The sequence below is a fragment of the Crocuta crocuta genome, unplaced genomic scaffold (assembly GCF_008692635.1).
Source record: "Crocuta crocuta isolate KB4526 unplaced genomic scaffold, BGI_CrCroc_1.0 scaffold55, whole genome shotgun sequence".
Classification (NCBI taxonomy): domain Eukaryota; kingdom Metazoa; phylum Chordata; class Mammalia; order Carnivora; family Hyaenidae; genus Crocuta; species Crocuta crocuta.
This window is the reverse complement of record NW_027530512.1, coordinates 1,724,313-1,745,261: the sequence shown is the minus strand read 5'-3', so window position 1 is coordinate 1,745,261 and position 20,949 is coordinate 1,724,313. Positions and strand designations below refer to the sequence as shown.

The 20,949-nt window shown below is 40.6% G+C and overlaps 1 protein-coding gene across 1 annotated transcript in view; it reads left to right on the top strand.

The window, feature by feature from the left end:
- Positions 1–20,949, top strand: part of RAD51B (RAD51 paralog B) — a 562,898-nt gene that overhangs the window by 533,185 nt on the left and 8,764 nt on the right. Inside the window, exon 10 of the mRNA XM_077767229.1 lies at positions 19,273–19,351. Within this exon, the coding sequence (XP_077623355.1) occupies positions 19,273–19,351 (79 nt within the window). The remainder of the gene's footprint in view (positions 1–19,272; positions 19,352–20,949) is intronic.

Here is a 20,949-nt window from a genome sequence, read left to right as displayed (position 1 = left end):
TTGTTTTGGTTTTTCAGGTTTTTTGCTTTCATTCTCTTTTGTCACCTTTCTTCCTCTTTGGTGTCAGTTTTTGTAGCGTCCTGGCTGCCTTCCCCCTAAGGATGGACCTTAGGTCCAACCCATTCCTGCTGGTGCGTTCAGGAATCTGCAGTGTCATTAGGGTGCTTACCTCTAATTGGTTCTGCCTTGCCATGTTAGAACTCTGCCCTGAGCACTAAGAAAACTCTTCAGTGTGTGGGCTCTTGTCTCTGTGAAAAAAGCTTTTGTCCTGTAATCATTAGGCAGAGCTCTAGTTTACTTCTAAAACATGATTAAATCCTTGGGAAGGAGGGGGAAAAAATAGAGGGCTGTTATTTAAGATGGGTACCCTGAGGGAACAAAGGAGAGGCTTTTTCACATTGTTGTGCCTCCTAATTGGGCCAAGCCAAGGTTGCTGTGTGTCATTCCAGAAGGCAGTCCCTGCCTGGTGGGAGGACAGGAGCACAGCGGTGACAGATTGAAGCTGACACTGGAAGGCGTGGGACCAAAATTCAGGACTTTTTGAGGCCAGATCTTCTGGACTTGCCTCCTGTCCCACCTCTGAAGGGCCCCGGGGAGAGAAGAGAGCTTAGACCCCCATGCTCTGCTCTAGTTCCCGACATAAAGAGGTTTCCTCACCCAGAATTATTGGGAAGGGGCTGGTTTGCTTTATTCCGCATAACTCTATATCGCTTGAATTATTTATAGTGAACATGTGTTATTTATATAATCAGAAAAAAATAAAACTATTTTTTATTCATAGTGTGGGGAGGGATAAAGAAAGAGAAAGCCAATTGTTTAGTTGCTTACGGGTCTAGCAAATGGTACCGTAGTGCAATAAGGTCAACATTAAGAATAAAAAGTGCTAGTGGAATTATGATACTTTAAAAGGCCCCTAAAAATTCTGAGCAGGACTAATCCTTAGCATGGTGACAAAAAAGGAAGATTTTAGCAGCCCCTGCCCCCACCTCCTTCCTTTGGGGACTCTATACCAGGCCATGCTGGACCCCACAAAGGGCCTTGTCCACACTTCCTGTCCCAGGGAACATCTTATGTTGGACAGTATTCTAACCTCTTTCCTGGTAAATATTCATCTGTATTCCCAGCTTCAGGGTCTGGTCTTTGAGGTAAGATTACCTTCTGACTCATTCTGGAGAATGTGTTCTGCCTGATACTACATTTGTGCATTAACTGGGGAGGCTTCCTCGAGATATAGATTTAGTCCAAGTATATGGTTCTATTAAGAATTTCAGACCCTAGGGGCGCCTTGGTGGCTCATTCGGTTAAGCGTCTGACTTTTGATTTTGGCTCAGGTCATGATTTCACACTCTCATGAGTTTGAGCCCCACTTGGGCTCTGTGCTGACAGCGTTGAACCTGCTTGAGATTTTCTCTCCTTCTCTGCCCTTCCCCTGCTTGCACTCTCTGTGTCTCTCGAAAGAAATAAAGGACCTTAAAAATAATAATAATAATAATTTCAGATCCTAACAAGCCAGTGAGGGGAGGGAGATTATGACTAGGGACCTCCGTCACCCTCAAATCAGGCCCCATAAGTGGCTGCCTGGTGGCCCCCTGTTCTTGGCCTACTATAAATAAAAGTTCTAGGCATGAGCAGCCAGACACTCCCCTATATTAACCTGTACCTCAGTTTCCTCATTGGCTAAATGGGGAGAATATCAGTATTTACCTCATAAGGTTGATAGGAGAATTGCATGTCTTACAACAGTGCCCGGCATATCGCAAGAGCTTAATTAATAAATAAATGTTAGCTCTTACCACTGTTATTAGTCCAAGGCCAGCAAGAGTTCTGATATTTGAAGTAAGCCCCAAATGGAAACCTGGTGGGTTCCCAAAGAAATAGGACAGTTTTTAAACTCTAATTTATAAACAGTCTGGTTTCTATCAAGCTCTTTTTACCAAGCTCCTTCTCAAGTCCCTCTCCTGTAAATCCCTATTTCTTGAATTATTTCCGTCGATGAGCCTATTTCTGTGAGCTAAAGAAACCTTAATTCTTCAACAATACTTGAAAACTGAGTCACTCTGTATTTATAGATAGTGTAAAATTTAGACACAGTCACAGTAAAAATATTGAAAATACAAAGACTAAAGTGATAGGTCCCCAGTTATGCCCTGACAACACCAAAGAGAGTTATTGAATAAAGTTCCAGCTCTCCTCCATCTTAATGAGCTCATTGCAAGGACCAGTTCAAACTAGATTTCGTCGAAGCCCTAAAGGAAAGGATGGGAACGATATTCCACTGTCTCTCTATTCCACTCTTAAACACATTGGCAATCCTGTCTCATGTTTCCTCCTTGTCCCCTGGCCTTTTCTTTTTTTTTTTTTTTTTTTTTTGTCTTCACTGGAAGAGGGCTTTAGGAAAATCGTAAGAATGCTGCAGTAACAGAGGGAATTAATTTGACCGTGCTCTGAAGAAAGAGTGTGTTGATTTCCCACTAGCAATAGTTTCTCCACCCATCAGAGCAGAGCCAGGGATGTGGTACATTACACAAACCAGTCCCATTTGACCAGCTGTTTTTGGATATGTCAAGCCCAGAGCTGGGCCTCTTTACATAGAAACATGTTGCCTTCCTCGAATCAATTCCTGTGAGAGGAGAGAAAATCCCATGTGGCCCAAGCATGATGTAATAGGGATGTGTGCTTCAGAATTTTAAAACACACCCTCACAGTTCTGGCATCTTTTTACCATAATAATCACACAGCCACAGTCTTGCTTCTGTGACCTTTGCAGGCCAGAGCTGCCTTACCTTGGCTGTATTTCTGAGCGGCCTGGACAGGAAGATACAGCTGTGCTTCCTGTGATCCTGTGCGCGGGGCTGGGAAGCCACGCCCACCTCACTGTATGTTCAGAGACCTTAGCATTTAGATCAGGCCAGACCTGTTGTGCATCTTTTTATTTTCCTGGTCATTTTTATACTTCTGATTTAGGGTACAGAACAGGAACAGGTCTTCGTCACTTGAAATTGCCTATAAGAGTATTTGGTTGGGGGCACCTGGGTGGCTCAGTCAGTTAGCGTCCGACTTCCGCCTAGGTCATAATCTCACAGTTCCTGAGTTCGAGCCCTGAGTCGGGCTCTGTGCTTACAGCTTCGAGCCTGGAGCCTGCTTCGGATTCTGTGTGTGTTTCTCTCTCTGCCCCTTCCTGCTCACACTCTGTCTCTCTGTCTCTGTCTCTCTCTCTCTCAAAAAATAAACATTAAAAAAAAATTTTTTAAGAGTATTTGGGTGATTTAGTCAAAGCTAGATTGAAATGTCCAAGTTCAGATAACAATGAAACCATCTCATTGATACCTAAGTATCAGTGATACTTCCATTAACTTTTGATTTTTTTTTAAAATGTTTATTCATTCTTGAGAGAGCCAGAGACAGAGCGTGAGCAAGAAAGGGGCAGAGAGAGAGAGAGGCACAAAATCTGAAGCAGGCTTCAGGCTCCGAGCCGTCAGCCAGGAACTCACGAACTCAGGAACTGGAAGATCATTACCTGATCCAAAGTCCAATGCTTAACCGACTGAGCCACCCAGATTCCCCTAACTTTTCATTTTTTTTAGTTAAAAATAAAGTTTAAATATGGCATTTGATGGCCATGAACTTGCTAGTGATACAAACGGTTCTTACTTCTTCCTTTAGCAGCACCCAATGGTAATATTAATAATTGGTAACATTAACAATTTTAATAATGGTAAGAAATCTCATTTGAAGCCTTAATGTACAGGGCTACGGCCTTTGTATGAAATTATACATTAGCCTTACACACAGAGACACGCACATGAGCAGCAAAGGCAGATAGATCATTGAACTGACCATCTATCCTTCAGAACAGGGGAAGTCACTGACTTTCCTGCAAATTTTTCACCCCCTCCTCCACCATACTGGAAAAAAGCTAACATTTCTTAGGTACCTATGAAATTTTTCATTCATTTCCTTCATCTCATTAATCTGTACAATGAACCCAAGAGGGTGGTGTTATTGTGCTCATTTTAGATATGAGGAAAGTGACGCTTGGAGAAGTTGGGGTGCCCAAAATCATACAGCCAAGTTGTGAAGCCATAATTAACTAGAATATTCAAAGCATTTTACATTTTGTAATGATCATCATACTTGGCTATATTTTTTTAGCCTCATGAAGAATGATTTGACAATAGTTACAGATTATATTGAGCACCCTTGAAAGGAGCTTTTTGGTGTATACAGTACTTATGTGTATGGGGTGTGTGTGTGTGTGTGTGTGTGTGTGTGTGTGTAGCTGACCCTCTAAACTATTTTTATGGTAATGCCACCAAATTGCTACTTGATTGGAGATAGAACCAAAGCTCACAAAGACTGCGTCCTCTTTATTTATTTATTTTTTTTAAATATTTTTTATTTATTTCTAGGAGAGAGAGAGAGGGACAGCATGAGCAGGGGAGGGTCAGAGAGAGAGGGAGTCACAGACTCTGAAACAGGCTCCAGTCTCTGAGCTGGCAGTCAGCACAGAGCCCGATGAGGGGCTCGAACCCACGAACCGCGAGATCATGACCTAAGCGAAAGTCGGACGCTTAACCGACTAAGCCACCCAGGCGCCCCGACTGCGTCCTCTTTAAATGTAGAGGTTCAACCACTTATGTTTATCTACACTCTTTCTCATGACCCATCTGAAATTATTTCAGTTTAATGATAATAAAAAAATTAACCCAAAAGGGCAAAGACATTGAGAATCATTTTGAGACATCAACAGATTTCACCAAAGTATTGGAAGACAGGAAGTGACAGAAGAATGACAGAGCATAATAGAGGAAACTACAAACCCAAGTGCCTTCAATGTAGTGAAACAGTAGAACACAGGAGGTTTCCTCAGGACTCAGAAGCACCAGTATCACAGAAGGTAGAGAAGATGACAACAGATTGGTTGAAAATTGCATATGAAATAGTTGGACCCCCTTTGTCACCCTGGACAGCTAGCTGATAAATCTACAACCCAAATTGAAGGCAAAAATTAGCTTTGGAGAAAATGAATTAGAGATATTTTAGGCTTGGGACTCCAAACAAAGCAGAGGATAAGAGGAATCATGTGGCTAAAACAAGGGATTACACCCACCAAATGGTAAATCTTTCTCTGTCCTGCTTTTAGAATGTGGAAACTAGACAAGAGATTAGAGAACTCATTTCTGTAAATAACTTTCCACCTCCAAGAAGGTATCTCTGTCTTTTGACTTTGATCACTCTCCACTGGGCCCCACCAGTTTACAAATGTTGTCCATATACATAGTATTTCTAATTTTATTTTTAGAATAAAATATATTTTATGTTATATAATTTAAATATGACTGAACAGCCAAGGATCACCAGACTTTGGAAGATGCCTCCCACATCAAAGAAGGAATANAGAGGGGGGGGGGGGGGCGGAGGGGGAAGAAAAGCCATGAGGAGTTAGAACTAATGAAAAATTTAGGGGAAAAAAAAGAATTAAAGGTGATGTAAGAACAAGAATAGGATGTGCTGAATTAGAAGACAAGAAAGAGATCCTGAAAGTTAAAAACATTATGATAGCCAACATAAATTTAGCTAAAGGGGTGGAAGATAATACCAAGTAATATTATTTGCTATTTCAAATTATGTATAAGCGTTAAGTTCATTAAAAACAAAATAAAAACAAGCATCTAAAACTGTGAAAACATTTAAAACAGAAAAAGAAGGTGGCAGGGTTGAATAGGGAGAGATAACAAAGATGTGGATTGGATCAGAATTTGCCTTGGGAGGCTCCATGTATAGAATGGTGGAGTATGGCCCTCAGGAAGTCTATGCTTCCACAAAGCAAGAAGAACATTGACAAAAATTGTCAAAAATCAACCTTTTCAGAACTCTGGAAATTAACGACAGGCTTCCAACAATTTGAAGATTGTTTACTCAAGAAAAGCAGAAGAATCTTGGTAAGAATAGCAACATTTGTGGCATTTTAACTTTCCCTAATCCCATCCTCCTCCTCCCCAGCTCTGCAGTAATCTTGAAAGCCAACCATCTTTCAACTACAATAGCATTGTAAGCCAGCAGCCTAGCAGCCACTGGAGGAAGCAGAACAGGTTTCAAGCTCCCCAAAAGCCCCATCCAAGAGAATTGTCAATTTGTGACCCGTTTTGACAGCTCCCTGAAAGCTCCATTCTCAGGGCTTGTCTCTTTTGCCCTGCCTCAGAGCTTGGTCTATGTGAACAGCCATACTCACAGGGAATTTGTTGGAAACAATCAGTGGCAATTACTTACCATTATGACTGCCTAAGGCCCCATTACCAAGCAGGGCTAATAAGAGACTGACCAAAAAAAAAAAAAAAGTGAAGAAAATAACTGGGGAATGAGATGTCCTCAGGGGTCTTTGTAAATGTCCTACATACACCAGGGAACCTAGAAGTCTATACACATGCCCAGGGCTTTGCTTGCCCAGGAAGGACCTTAAGAAGACCCAAAAGCTCTCACTTCTGGCTGACCTTAAGGCTCTGTGTAAGCAGGAAGTAAGGGTTAAGACAGAGTTTTAAACTGCTTGCTGGAGTGTTGAAGGCATGCCCCAACACACACAAAGACCCTTGGCAAAGGTGGGGAGACTTACTGGCTCCAGGCATTTAGGGAGTCTTTTCGATCATTACCTATTCAGTTATTAGTCACTGGGTGATTTCATGTACAAAGGATCCTCAATAAAAATAGTTGGCTGACTTCTCATCAGAAACCATAGAGGCCAGAAGGCAGTGGAATGACATATTCAATTTGCTGAAACAAAGACTGTCAACCAAGGATTATATATCTAGCGAAACTGTCTTTCGAGAATGAAGGATAAATTAAGGCATTCTCAGAAATATGAAATTTGAGAATTTGTCACTCGTATACCTGACCTATAAGAAATTTTAAAAGGAGTTCTTCAGGCTGAAATGAAAACACACTAGAGGGTAAGTTAAATCCACATATGAAAACAAAGAACATTGGTGAAGATACATAGGTAAATACAAAAGACAGTATGAATGTATTTTTTGGTAATTCTTTCCTTCCCCTATCTGATTTAAAAAACAACTGCATAAAGCAATAGACATAAAACTGTTGATGGACTTAAAATGTATAAAGATATAATTTATATAACAACAGTGCAAAGAAAAGGAGAATAATGGAGCCATATTGGAGCAAAACTTTTATAACTAATTGAAATTAAGTGTTATCAATCTGAACTGAATTTTTTAGAGTTAAAATCTTAATAGCAATTCCCAGGGCAACCTGTAAGAAAATAGCTCCAAAATGTGTAGTAAAAGAAATAAGAGGGGCGCCTGTGTGGCTTAGTCAGTTAAGCGTCCGACTTTCGCTTAGGTCGTGATCTTGCAGTTCGTGGGTTCGGGCCCCGCGTCAGGCTCTGTGCTGACTGCCAGCTCAGAGCCTGGAGCCTGTTTCAGTCTGTGACTCCCTCTCTCTCTGACCCTCCCCTGCTCACGCTGTCTCTCTCTCTCTCTCCTAGAAATAAATAAATTTTAAAAAAACTTAAAAAATTTTTAAAGAAATAAGAGAATTAAAATGGTATTCTAGAAAAATATCTAACATAAAGAAGTCATTACTGAAAAAATATAGGAACAAAAAACAGTAAGATACACAGAAAAACAAATAGCACAATGGCAGACATATCTTACCTTATCAATAATTATACTAGAAGTAAATGAACTAAATACTCCAATCAAAAGCAGAGATTGACAGAACAGGTAAAACAAAAAACAAACAAACAAACAAAAAAACCAATAATATGATACAACCAAATCTTGTCTACAAGAGACACACTTTAGAGTCAAAGACACAAATAGGTTGAAAGTAAAAGAATGGATGAATACATACCATGCAAATGGCAATATTGTGATTTAGATGACCCCAATATATTTTCCACAGTTCCTAGCTCTCAGATTCCAAAACTTTTGGATTTCTGAGCAATAAGAACAACAGAGCATCTTTTGTTATAATATTTAGTCTTTCATCTTCAGTTCCTGAAAAGGCTTTAGAGCATTGTGAAATAGTTGTCTTGTTATTCATGACAAGCTCTTTCTACTACAAATGGGTTTATGTCAATGAAGGTGGCTTTTGCAAAGCACCTAAGGATGTGATCAGGTTACCAGGAAAACCAACCATGAATAAGGGGGTTTGAACTTTTTTTTAATGTTTATTTATTCTTGAGAGAGAGAAACAGAATGTGAGCAGGGGAGGGGCAGAGAGAGAAGGAGGCTCAGAACTTGAAGTAGGCTCCAAGCTCTGAGCTGTCAGCACAAAAAAGAGCCTGATGTGGGGCTCAAACTCACAGACTGCAAGAACATGACCTGAGCTGAAATTGAGTACTTAACCGACTGAGCCACCCAGGTGCCCCTGAACTTTTAATTTCACACTCTGATTTCCAGGGAAGGGAAAGGGGCTAAAGGTTGAATGGATCATTAATGGGTAATGAGTTAATCATACCTACATAATGAAGCCTCCACAAAATCCAAAAAGAGGTGGTTTGGACAGGCCCACTTTGGCGATCCCGAATGCTTCCACAAGCCACCATCCTGAGCCCCAAGCTACATAAAGACAGAAGCTCCATTGTTCAGGAACTTACCCTATACATCTCTTCATCTGGATGTTGATTGGTATTCTTTAATATACTTTGTAATCAGTAATCAATAAGTAAGTGGGTTTTGCTGATTTCTGTGAGCCCTTTTAGCAAATTAATGGAACCCAAGGAGGGGTCATGGGAACCTCTGACTTATAGCCACTCAGTCAGAAGTACAGGTAACAACCTGGTCTTGTGATTGGCATCCTGAGTTGGAGGGACCATTGGAACCTCCAAAATGTGGCCAGTTTTTCAGAAGCACAGGTAACAACATGAGCTTGTGACTGGCATCTGAAGTGGAGGGCAGTCTTGTGGGACTAAGCCCTTTACCTGTGGAATCTGATTCTATCCCCAAGTAAATAGTGTCAGAGTTAAGTTGAATTCTTGGATGCCCGGCTAGCGTCTGAGAATAGCTTCTTGGTGTGGGAAAGCCTCCACGTACACACACTGAAATTGGGTTCAGTAACCTTTTTATAGTGACCAAATGAGAGCTGGTTACTAATATCAAACAAAACAGACATTAAGACAAAAATTATTACTAGAAACAAAGAAGGACATTTTAAAACAATAAGAAGGTGAATCCATGAGGAAGACATAAGAATAAACATCTATGCACCCAACAAATGAACCCCAAAATACGTGAACCAAAAACTGACAAAGTTGAAGGAGAGTAATAGACAATTCAACACTAATACTTGAAGATTTAATACCCACTTTCAATAATAGATGGAACAACTAGGTAGAAGGTCAACAAGGAAATGGAAGATCTGAGCAACACTATAAACCAATCTGACCTAAAAGGCATTTGTAGAACATTCCACTCGACAATAGGAGATACACATTCTTCTCAAGGGTACATGGGACATTCTCCTGGATAGACCATATATTAGGCCACAAAATGAGTCTCAATGAATGAAGAAGGAAACCATGTAAACATCTCTAGTCATGTGGAAAAAAATTAGTAATCAATAATAGAAGAAAATTTGGGAAATTCTGAAATGTGTGCAAGTTAAACACACCCTCACACACTCACTCCTAAATAAGCAATAAGTCAAAGAAAAGATAACAAGAAAAATTAGAAAATACTTTGAGAAAGCAAGAGCAACACACCAAAACTTATGTGATGCAGCTAAATAGTGCTTAAAGGGAAATTTATAGCTTGAGTGCCTATATTAAAAAAGAATTTTATTGCATATAAGTAATACTTCAATAAAGTTGATATTTAATATAGAAAGAATGACCCATATTCTTTGACTATATAGATTTATGTGCTATCTATACAAGTATAGTCGCTAAATTTTCTCTGATGGTAGTATAATTTGGGAAAAGTCACTAACCCTTTCAAACTTCATGTAAATTCACTGAAAAAAAAAACCCAATGTGGTTCTAAAAACATATGAACAAATATTAAGCTCATAGATAATTATATGCATGCTAAAGTATTTACGGGACAGTGCACTGATGTTTTCAATTGACTTTGAAATGCAACAACAAAATATAACATGGGTTGATGGATGGGTAGATATGTGATTAAAAAAAAAAACAAGTATAGTAAAATGCTAATGGCATAATCTACTTGATAAGTTTATGGGTACCCAGTATAAAAGTGTTTCAACTTTGCTATATATTTGAGAATTTTCATAATAAAATACTGAGGAAAAGTAATAAACTCAAAATGCCACTCTGACCTTGAAGTATTACAACCATAATTTACTAAGTTAATATCCTATTGGTCTGAGGAACTTAACGTTTTCTTTAGGGAGCTAGCTCTTTTAGCTTATATGCTTTGGGAACCCAGTGTATTATAGATAAACATTTTTAAATAATCACCAGAGAGATGTTATAAAAGAGTATAGTGGTACTCTATGGGGGAATAAGGTCTTGTAGCCTCAGGGCCAAACTTTCTGGAAGAGTCTTCTGAGTCTAGAATTATATTTCATTAGGGATTCAGATCAACTTAATTTCTGCCCCTAATTTCTGCAGGGAAAATTGTGAAGTAGACCACATGTAGATAAATTAATAAATTCATGCCTGCTCAAATGTGGTTCATTTTTTCACCCTGTCATTTCCAGTATTTTATTACTTCTGCAGATCTCACTCCCCTATTTGGAGAAGGCAGTTTCGATGCCATTAAACTCATTCACCACTCTCCTCTCATAATCTTGCAAAGCTGTTGGTACTGACACTTCAGTGTTCCACAGAGAGTGATTTTCCAAGTGATGAAGCAGATTCTAATCAGTATACCATCCAGATAAGGACTGGGAGCTGGACCTCTGCCACCTTTCCCTCCAGCTCTCTTAACACAATGACTAGGGAATTCCTTTGAGGATCACTGGGTACACTTCAAGTCCTCCCCCCACCCCTCCCCGGTCCTGTGGCCTCCTTCCAGCCACAGAGATCTTCCTGTCTGGAGCATTTCCGGCCCTTCTGTCCCTAGGCTTGGAGAATTCAGCTCAACCTGGGGAAGAGACAGAAGACTTGAGGTTATCAAAAGCCTGTTGAATTATCTGATGCAAGACTGACTGCCTTGTTTGCCTCCCTGGCTGTCTTCCTGGGCTTCAAAGCAGCTGAGAAAACAATCTTTTTCTAAGTCTTGGACAAGGAGGAAAATCCCTGGCATGAAGGATTTCTGTCGCAGACACTTGGTACAGCTAGAGGAAAAGTTTGTTTAGCTTAGCAATGGGTTTTATTAGCCCAGACATCTAGTTGAAGTGAGAAAATAGGGTCCCTGTTGAAGGACACTTCAGAGTCAGTAGGTTTCCTCCCTTGCTTCTTGGAAGGACCTTTGCATGCAGATGAAAGTATTAGATGTATTCAACAAGGACATCACTGCTGAATTCATCAACAACCACATAATCTTGCTGATCACAGAGGAGACCGAAGCAGGGTTAAATAATTACTGAAATAGGAAATTGTGGATGGATGTGAAGTCATACTTCTCAGCTGTCTCAATTGCTTCCCACCCCAGTTTTCTTGGCTGAACATATTACGTTGTCTTTGGGCTCTACATTTGGTAGCAGAGAACAGAGATAGAAAGAAAGCCAGGCCCACCACCTGCCCCTTACAGAAAGAAATTCTTCTGCTTATTCTTTTCCTCTGCCAGCTGGTTTTACTCTGCCCTTCACCCCCAACCAATGTGAGATTTGGGGTAGTGGTTGCAAAGGGGAAGGAAATAGAAGAGAGGAAGGATTCATTAGTGGTGTTAAAGGAAGCCTGCCTGGCACAAGGATTGGAGAAGAGAAAGTGGAAGAATTGGTGCCAGATTACCCTCAGCACATGGCTGCTTATTCATGTCTCCTTTCCTGGGCCATAAAGGCAAAACTCACTTTTTCCTAAAGTTGAGGCTGTATTGCAGAAACTCAGGTAAACTGCCAGGACCAGAACTCTATAAAAGCAGCCTCCAGGAGGGCCTGTGCCCAAGGTTCCTAACATCTTTGTGTGTCTGCTCCACACTGGCTTTTCTGACCACCCATGGAGGAGAAGGCCTGGGCTGGGATGCTCCAGATGAGGGTGACATCTACACTTTAGAATGACACAGGCACTATCCCTAGAAGGTGTCACCATACTGGAGGAGACCTGAGGTTCCTATGGCCAGCACTTTCCATTCGATGGCTCCTTTTCCACTTTCTGAGCCTCTTAGAAGTGGGATCAGGCCAGGAAAAACATGTGATGCTATACAGCAAGCTGAAACCAAAGACTTGACTTTGGACCTGCCCAAGCTGAGAATCTTGGCAGTGATTAACTGGGCAATCTGCTCTTTTCTATGGCATCTTCTAAGTCTCTCAACTTTGGGGAGGGGTGCCAGCTAAGTCTTCAAAGTGGGTATGAGTCAGGGCTTCTGAGGGTCACCAGTTTGGGCATTTATTAACTCCTCCATTTTTGAGTTTTATAATTGAGCTTCTATTATGTATTGGGCACCGTACTGGAGGTTGCTGGGACTAGGAGAAGCAGCAATGATGGTCTCTACCTTCTAATACATGGTGGTAAGTCCAGGTAACATTAACTGTGAAACAGTGGAGAAAGCAGTAAGCACCATTAGAGAGGTATAGATGAAGTGTGATGGAATTAGAGAAAGATTACCTCAGGCTGGAGGAGTTGGCATAGGCTTTCCAGGAGAGGTGGCATTTGTATGGGATTCAAGGAGTAGGTAGGATTTGGACATTCAGAAATGAAGGGCAGAAAGAAGACTGCCAGTGTGGAAGCTTGTGAACATCCAAGGCAGCTTGCATGGATGTCTTATCCAACTCCCTTCTTTGTCTTGACTTTTGCAATATCCAAGCTGTGGGAAAAAATGCCCTTATTTTCTGTTTATATATCCTGCCTCATTTGATGTATTATCCCAGAGAAGTAGATTCACCTGTGCATGACACATTGGGAGCTACCATTGTGGTGGTTCATAAACAGACTATAGAACCAGCTGGCTTGGGCTGGAATCCTGACGTCAGCACTTAGAAGTCACCTACCTCAAAGTGCTGTTGTTTTCTTCTTCATCATTATCATCATCGCTGTGGGAATGCTGGAAGCTCCCTCACCCATTCGGATCCTATAGGACTTTCCACTATTTTACATCCATTGATCTCCTTGAGAGTCTTATATTTAAAATGCAAACACCAGAAAGGGTAACCAAAGAAGGTTTAAGTGAGCTGCCACTTTAAAGCTAAAGTGAATCAGCTGACAATGTATTTGTTCAAGGCCAAATAGGCGCCTGAGGGGACATAAAAGAAGGAGACTAGGGACTGTAAGGGGAGGCCACTGAGCTCCAAAGACTGACTTCTCTTTCCAGGTTTTATTTAGAATACCTAGGCTTCTGTGTGTTCACTTGTAAATTGGGAGAAAGCTTCACACATACAGCACAGGGATAAAGTGAAGAACAGTGAAGAAAATACTCATTGGTTATTTTAGGAGCCCACTTTGTGCAAAGCACTGGATTGGGCCCTGTAAAATGGATGGATGTGGGATCAAAGAAAGTGCCTTGATCTTTGCAATCCCATTGAGAGTTCAGAATATATGCCTAAGAAATAAATTGAGGTAGAAATAGATAGCAGTCCTTTAAAAAGTGAAAATTCACAGTGTAGATTGAATCTGCCTGGTCCATAGTAGGTACTCAAGAAATGTTTATTGATAAATGGATTGAATGAATGAATGAGTGCCCAGGAAAAAAGAAGTCATAGTAGCATGTCAATGTGAAAAAAAGCCCAAAGGCCTGAAGACTTCCCTGTCTTGTCTGTGTTCTGTCATCAGAATGTCAGCTCCATTAAAGCAAGGACATTGTCTGTCTCACCCCCTGCTATGTCCCCTGCATCCAGTACAGTGCCTACCACAAAGGAAAGTGCCCAGTAGATATTTGTGGATTGAATAAGTGTGTGGATAGTACTTGGATACTATTTGTAGTACTTGAATAAGTACTTGGATACTATTTGTGGATTGAATAAGAACGTGGATAAGTACATGGATAGTGGGTGGATTATACAAGTAATGGAAATTACATCCAGATAGTAGTGGGATTGGGGACCCAGCACATCTATACCTTAAATGTTCCTCAAAAGAATTTTAATATATTGATAATCACTTTCCTTGCAAGAACAGGTGAAAAGAGAAAGTATATTCATTAGAGTATAAAGTTGAGCTAGTCTGATATAAAGGAAACATTACTCAAAAAAAATGGCTATTTGCAGGTGGGATAACAGCTCACAATACCACACACCTGCCTTGTGTCGCCTTAGGCTTTCTGAGCCACAGTGTCTGAACTCATTCTTGCCCACCTACATATTTCAGTGAACCCTCAGAGGATTCCAAAGTCAACTTCACACATTGCACGCAGGGTTGAGTATGATAAAAAAAAATGTTCATTAGCAACTTGGACTTTTATTAAGCAGCCAGGCCCTTCCTGCAGGTCATGATGTATTGCAGAAGGTAGAATGACACTTGAAAACAGTACAAGTCAGACAGAGCACCCCAAAGGGAGGGAGAATGGGAAAAAAAAAAAGAAGGGAAGAAGGGAGAGAGGGAGGGAGGAAGGAAGGAAGAGACAGAGGGAAAGGAAAGGAGAGGAGAGGAGGGGAGGAGAGAGAGGGAAGGGAGGAAGAAAACAATTAAAAGCAATATGTGCCTTCACCCCAGGCCTCTTAACATCATGTTTGTGTTGAAGTTTTTGTGGTCATGGGTTGCTTTGTGTGTTTAACCAGTTAATGGTTCTCCTCCAGTTGTTCTCATTTGTCAGTTTCCCTTTTGGAATTTAGGCTCCAATCCAAACACATTGCACCCAGTATGATTTGCTGAATGAGAAGAAGAGAACCATCACTTCTCTTGTTCCAGATACTGTGTCTCCACTAATAAAACCTGAGACCACACTAGATTTTTGTGAACCACATCTCACAACCAACTTGTATTGTATTATAGTTAACTAACACTCCTAATCCATTTTCTGAATGCTATTCTGTAACCCATTCTGTAACCAGTAGTTGGTCCTCTGTCTTCAAGGACATATATTTCATATAAAATTACATATATTTCAATAAAATTTCATTCTGAAAGATTTGTAGGATTTGTCCCAGCCTTCTAACCAAATTGAGATTTGTTTTGATATTACAATGTCTAATTCAATATAACAACTCTTTAAATTTTTTGTCTTCTGTTACTATATTCAGCATCCCATCAGTAGGTTTAATTATATGATCCACAAGTCCAAATGTCACCTTTTTAGTAAGGTCTTCTCTTAATACTCTATTTAAAATTGACCCTCTCCTCTGATCCAATACACGTCCTATACTCTTTCTCTGCTTTTTTTCCCCCTTCCATAGCATGCATAATCATTTAACATACCATATATTTTACTTATTCATTTTGCTTATTATCTTCTTCTTCCTTTAGAATATTGCTCCATTAGGGTCGCAATTTGGGGCAGTTCTGTCCCATGGTGGATCCTATATTTGTTGTATGGATGTGGTTAAGTGCATCAGTGTCCTTGTCCAGGTAGTAAGAATGCTAAACATTGACAGGACCAAGACTAGAATCCAGTACATCCTACTAGAGGTTTCTATTGATCTTTTTATCACTTAAATATCCACTTAGTGGTATTAGCATCCAGCTAAATTTGTCTTTACTCTATCCAGAAGGATATTGAGAATTCGTTACATTTTTGCTGAAAATCAGATATTTCATACTGGTGGTAGCCCTCTGATCTATCAGGGAAGGGAAGTTCTTTCCAAAAAAAGGAAGCGCAATTCATCTGACACAATTGATCACTTCCTCTTTCTAACTGCATACAAATCATCCTTTCGATAACCCATTTTAAACCCTGCTCAGAAAGGGCAGTGCATTAATCAATGACTTGTCCAAACTCCATGATTCCCTGGAAGGGAGGTCTTTCCAGCTGTGAGGTCCCTCTAGTTGAGTGCCTCCTAGCTTATTCACAGTGGGCATGTGCTCCCTGGGAGTGGAAATATTCAGATGATAGAGGTAGCACCACTGACTTGGAGGCATAGGCTTAGATCCTGTTTGTTGTGCTGCATTGGAATATCATATCATTTTTCTCTTGAGTATCAGATTTTGTAGTCTGTGAAGCAAAAATGGTAATATGATTTTCAAAAATATAGTATGTACTTTATTCATTACTATTTATTTATACCCTTTTGGTTTTATGTCTTATTACTTTATGCGGACAATAAAGATCTGAGGTTTTGGATATGTCTAATTTATTTCTATTGCTCTTTGATCTAAAGGATTTATATTTCTTTTCTCCATATCCTTTTTTCCTATTCTTTCTGACACAGCTGTGGTTGAGGGCCTTGTCATCTCATCCCTGAATTATCACAGTATCTTTCTAATTGGCTCCAGGACTCCCATCTCTTATTTCTTCATCTTAGATTCTTCAGTCAGGCTAATTTCCTGAAACCCAGCTGCTCAAAATGTGGTCTATGGACCATAGCATCAGCGTCTTCTAGGAGCTTGCTAGAAATGCAGATTCTCAGGCCGTACTCAAAATCTACTGAATGAGAAATTGCACATCAACAAAACCTATACGTGACTCATACTCACATTGAAGCTTGAGAAGCACTGTCCTCTTTTCGGTCATGGCATTCTCCTACCATTGAGCATCCATAAACTTCACATTGAACCATCCCTAAACTATCTCTGTCAGAAAGGCTCCACCTAATTTTCAGGTGAGCTGTGTTGACATGAAGATGCTAATGCCCATCTATACCCCCTACTCATTCGGTCTGAGAATGATGAGCAAATTTATATAGATAACTTTAGAGCAGTAGTAAAACAGTAGTGAAAAGTATTGAGATTTAACTTGAGTTGAATCCTTCTGGTAAAAGTATTTTGGTTTTTGATGAGTGAAAATTAAGGAGTAGTTGGGAAGCATATGGGATGAGTTGGTTGGAATGTTTTTCTTAGTTTGGCCCAGTGACAGGAATTTTATATACTTCAGTCAGTCTTCACAATAATCCCATTTAGGTGGGTGTTATTATCCCCATTTTACATGTGAGGAAATTGAGAATCAAAAAGGTGAGGTTGTGGAGAGCCACGGTATTGGTTAGAATTCAGGCTACAAACACCATGGCAACAAAGACATTTGAAATTCAGTGGTTCAGACAAGTGGCTCTGTCCTGAGATGGACAGGTGACCCCAGGTGGGAAGCACTTATGCTTTATGAGGTCACCCAGCTTTCTGCTCCCAAGTTGCTTCATCAACCCCCAGGATGTCCACCTCCATATAGTTGAAGCCAGTTCCTGCCCTTAGGGACAGGGAAAGGGAAAGTGGAAGGCACACAACGATTTAATGAAAACATTAGTTTTCAAAACATTGAAAGTGTTACCTGTCACTTGTACTCACAGTCTCTTAGTTAAAGCTTGGTCATATGGCCACCCCCAGTTCCAAAAGTTGCAGAGAAGTGTCGAAACCTGGAGAGTTATTAATTAAAAAGATGAAGGAGGTTGGCTATTAGGGGGAAATTGGAGGTCTTACAATAGGCACGATGCTGATTAGTGGAAGAACCTAGATTCAGACTCTATGACTACAACCTGCAAGCTTTCCACCACGTTATACCACCAGAGTTGACAATCAGTAAATGTTGAATTGAGATAAATTGAGATATTACATTTAAGCCTTTTGGTTATTTGAAATTACTTCTTCCTTCTCTCTTGCTTCCCTGATTAACCTAAGTGGCTCTGTGCCACACTGTCACTGTCTTTGATGATGTTATTTTGTAAAGCAGGAAACTGATCTTCATCTTCCTTCAAGAGAAATGTCGTAATAAAATAACTCACCAGTCCTTAGAGGTTCAGTGGAACCATATGAAGTATGATAATATGTGTTAATGATAATACTGGTTTAATGACCAAATGACTATCCCTTTTATTTTTTTTATTATTTGTTAAATCTTCATTTATTTATTTTGAGAGAGAGATAGTGTCCAACCAGGGGAGGGGGCCAAGAGAGAGGGAAACAGAATCCCAAGCAGGTTCTACAATGTCAGCACAGAGCCTGACACAGAGCTCAATCCCACAAAGGATGAGATCATGACCTGAGCTGAAATCAAAAGTCTGATGCTTCACTCACCAAGCCACCCAGGCACCCCATGACTATCCCCTGGTTTTTTGTTTTATTTTTTTTACTATCACTTTTAAAGTAGGTATTTTGTTAGGAGAATGCCATTGCTCAAAATATATTTTTTTTATATTTTGTGTTGGCTGGTATATCAGTCAACTCTTGCTGCAATGATGCCTCATGACAACACCACCAAAATCTCAGAGGCATAGAGTAATAAGCACTTAACTAATGTGTATGTGGTTCTCCTGGGGGTCAGCTATGTAGACTGGGCGTGGCTGGCCAGCACTGCACCAGGTGTCTCTCATCCTCCTGAGATAGCAGGTTAGCTTGGATGTATTTTTCTCTCGCAGCAGCAGAAGCATAAGAGAGCAAAGGGAGGTATGTGAGGCTTCTCGAAGCCTAGGCAAAGAACCTGTTAGCCCAAGTAAGTCATATGGGCAAACCCACAGTCCAGGGAAATACCTAAGTAAGAGGAAATGTAGTCACAGGGCAAATGCCATGAATACAGAGTTGGTGAAGAGCTGGGGCCAACAAAGCAAATTATCATGACTTAGCTTTACCAAGTGATTGTGAATATTCATAATTATGGTAAATATTTATCTTTTAAGGGTAGTTTTGAATTTCTTTTTAGCAAAATAGCTACATTTATGAATAAGTGAATTTATGAATAAGAGAATTAGTCTAGGTTTATCTTTGGGCAAAAATTTATGAATTTTTTTCAAAATTCAAAAATTATAAATTTTTATAATTATGAATTATGAATAAATAAATTTATGAATAAGAGAATTAGTCTAGGTTTATCTTTGGGCAAAAAAGGTAGCTGTTGAAGCCTGAGACATAAAATAAGGAAACATCTCTAAAATAACTGGTTCAAGAATATGGCATTCAGTGGCAGAATAGGTGGGATAAATGTACAGCCTTCCAAAGCAATTGGCTGGTTGAAGGAGTAACACTCATTTGGTCCTAAAATAATTTTTTTAAAATAAACTTTATGGCTTATAGTCACATGTCACCATTTTGTCTCAAAGTGGGAAGGGGAGTGAACAGAGGTTTATCTCTGATATGATGTCCCCTTTGACTAACTCTGGGAAAATATGCTCTATGTGCAGATTCTCATTGCCAAGTCCCCTCTGGCTCCCTTCACCTCATTTGCCTATACCATCCAGAAGGAAGGCCTGGTTCTTCAAGGTAAGACCCTTGGATTAAGCCATTTCTTTAAGCTGATTATGCACAGTGCTGCCCATCACTGGTGATAATTACTGCTGTGCTCCTGATAGAAGCTAACTTCAGGGCAGAAACAAAGACCAAGATGAATTCACCAATGATATTTATCCTGATGAGATCAAAAGAGATTGGCAATTGTGGCAAGAATGTAACAGAAGGCGAAGGTGAAGCGGAGGGAAAACAATAGAATCTCCTAACAGAGTGAGGCAAAGCATGAGAGTTAAAGCACTAGTCTAGGAACTGCCAAGCACCAGTGTTCTTTGCAGACCCTGTGGAGTGAGGAACCAGACTCCAAGCCTCTGATACCAGTGTGGAAGGCCTAGCATCGCCCCAGAGCCCTCTTGCTTAGCAAAGTGAAACACCATCTGGTCTGGCAGCCTGGGGGACACTTCGTCATGGCTCCCTGACCACTACTTCCTCAGGCCCTTTCTGGTTACTCCATTTCTGTTCCCATTACTCAAGTCCCAGCAGGCCTTGCTGACCTGTACCATGTGACATGGGCCTGGGACTTAGAAGGAGCTGAGTTCTGGCTCCCAATAGAGCGCCCCAAGGCCACAGGCTGGAACTCACTGCTCTACAATGGTGGTTCCCAGATGCTGGGTCTTCTGGTGATTGCAGGGCTCTCCAGAAAATAATGAACATGAGAGGTAAATTCAAACACTGTTGAACTTAGCCCACAGGGCCAGTTGTCCAAAGCTGCTTTGTAGATTGAGAATGGTCCCCACCAAAGAGTGAGGATATACATCTGCCCCCCCGCCCCAGGGTGACCCTCCCCCAGGATGCATAGGTGAACATCTATGCCAAACCCCCAGTAGAACATACTGTCACTGCTGTCTGTGGGAGGAATATCTGCCCTTTAGGATTTTGTAAGTGGGGTACTTTCCTCAGGTTGATGAAGCATGGCGAGTCCTTCCAATATTCCCACGGAGACATACTGCATTGCAATGATCTAGCAGGAATTTTGTGGGGCAGGCTGGAGGGTTCATGCTTTTGGACTGAGGAGCCGGCTGCAGCCTCCCCTTTCCTTCCCCTTCTTAAACGTCCGCTTCTTAATGGACCCGGAAAGCAGCTTGTTTGTTTGGTACAGCTGAGCTCCACAGCAGGGACTCAGGTCCAGGGAAATTTGGGGTAAGAACTATTGACCTTTGGCTCTTAGCCTTTGACTTCTGCTATCCAAGTTCCTTGGTAAATATTTTTTTTACAATTGCAAATATTGTTTTCTGACAAAGAAGCAGAGATTTTAAGACCAGATTAAGCAAAGCAAACAGCAGGCCCCTTTGTTACATACTCTCTAAGGGTGTATAACTCATAAGCAATCAGAAAGCTGAACTCTTATTTACCCAGTACACAGTGTGGCTTTTGGCTCTTCATTTTCAGAGGCTTTCTTAAAAGATTAGAAATCAGCTAAATAGCAAACTTAAATGAAGATTTTAAGAAATTCTATTGAAGATTACAAGGCAATGTCAGGAGGAAAAGAGGCAGTTTTGCCCAGATGGCTTGTATGCAGAGCCTTGATGTGGTACCTATATCTTGATCTCCGGGCATTTTGGTAAACAGCATTT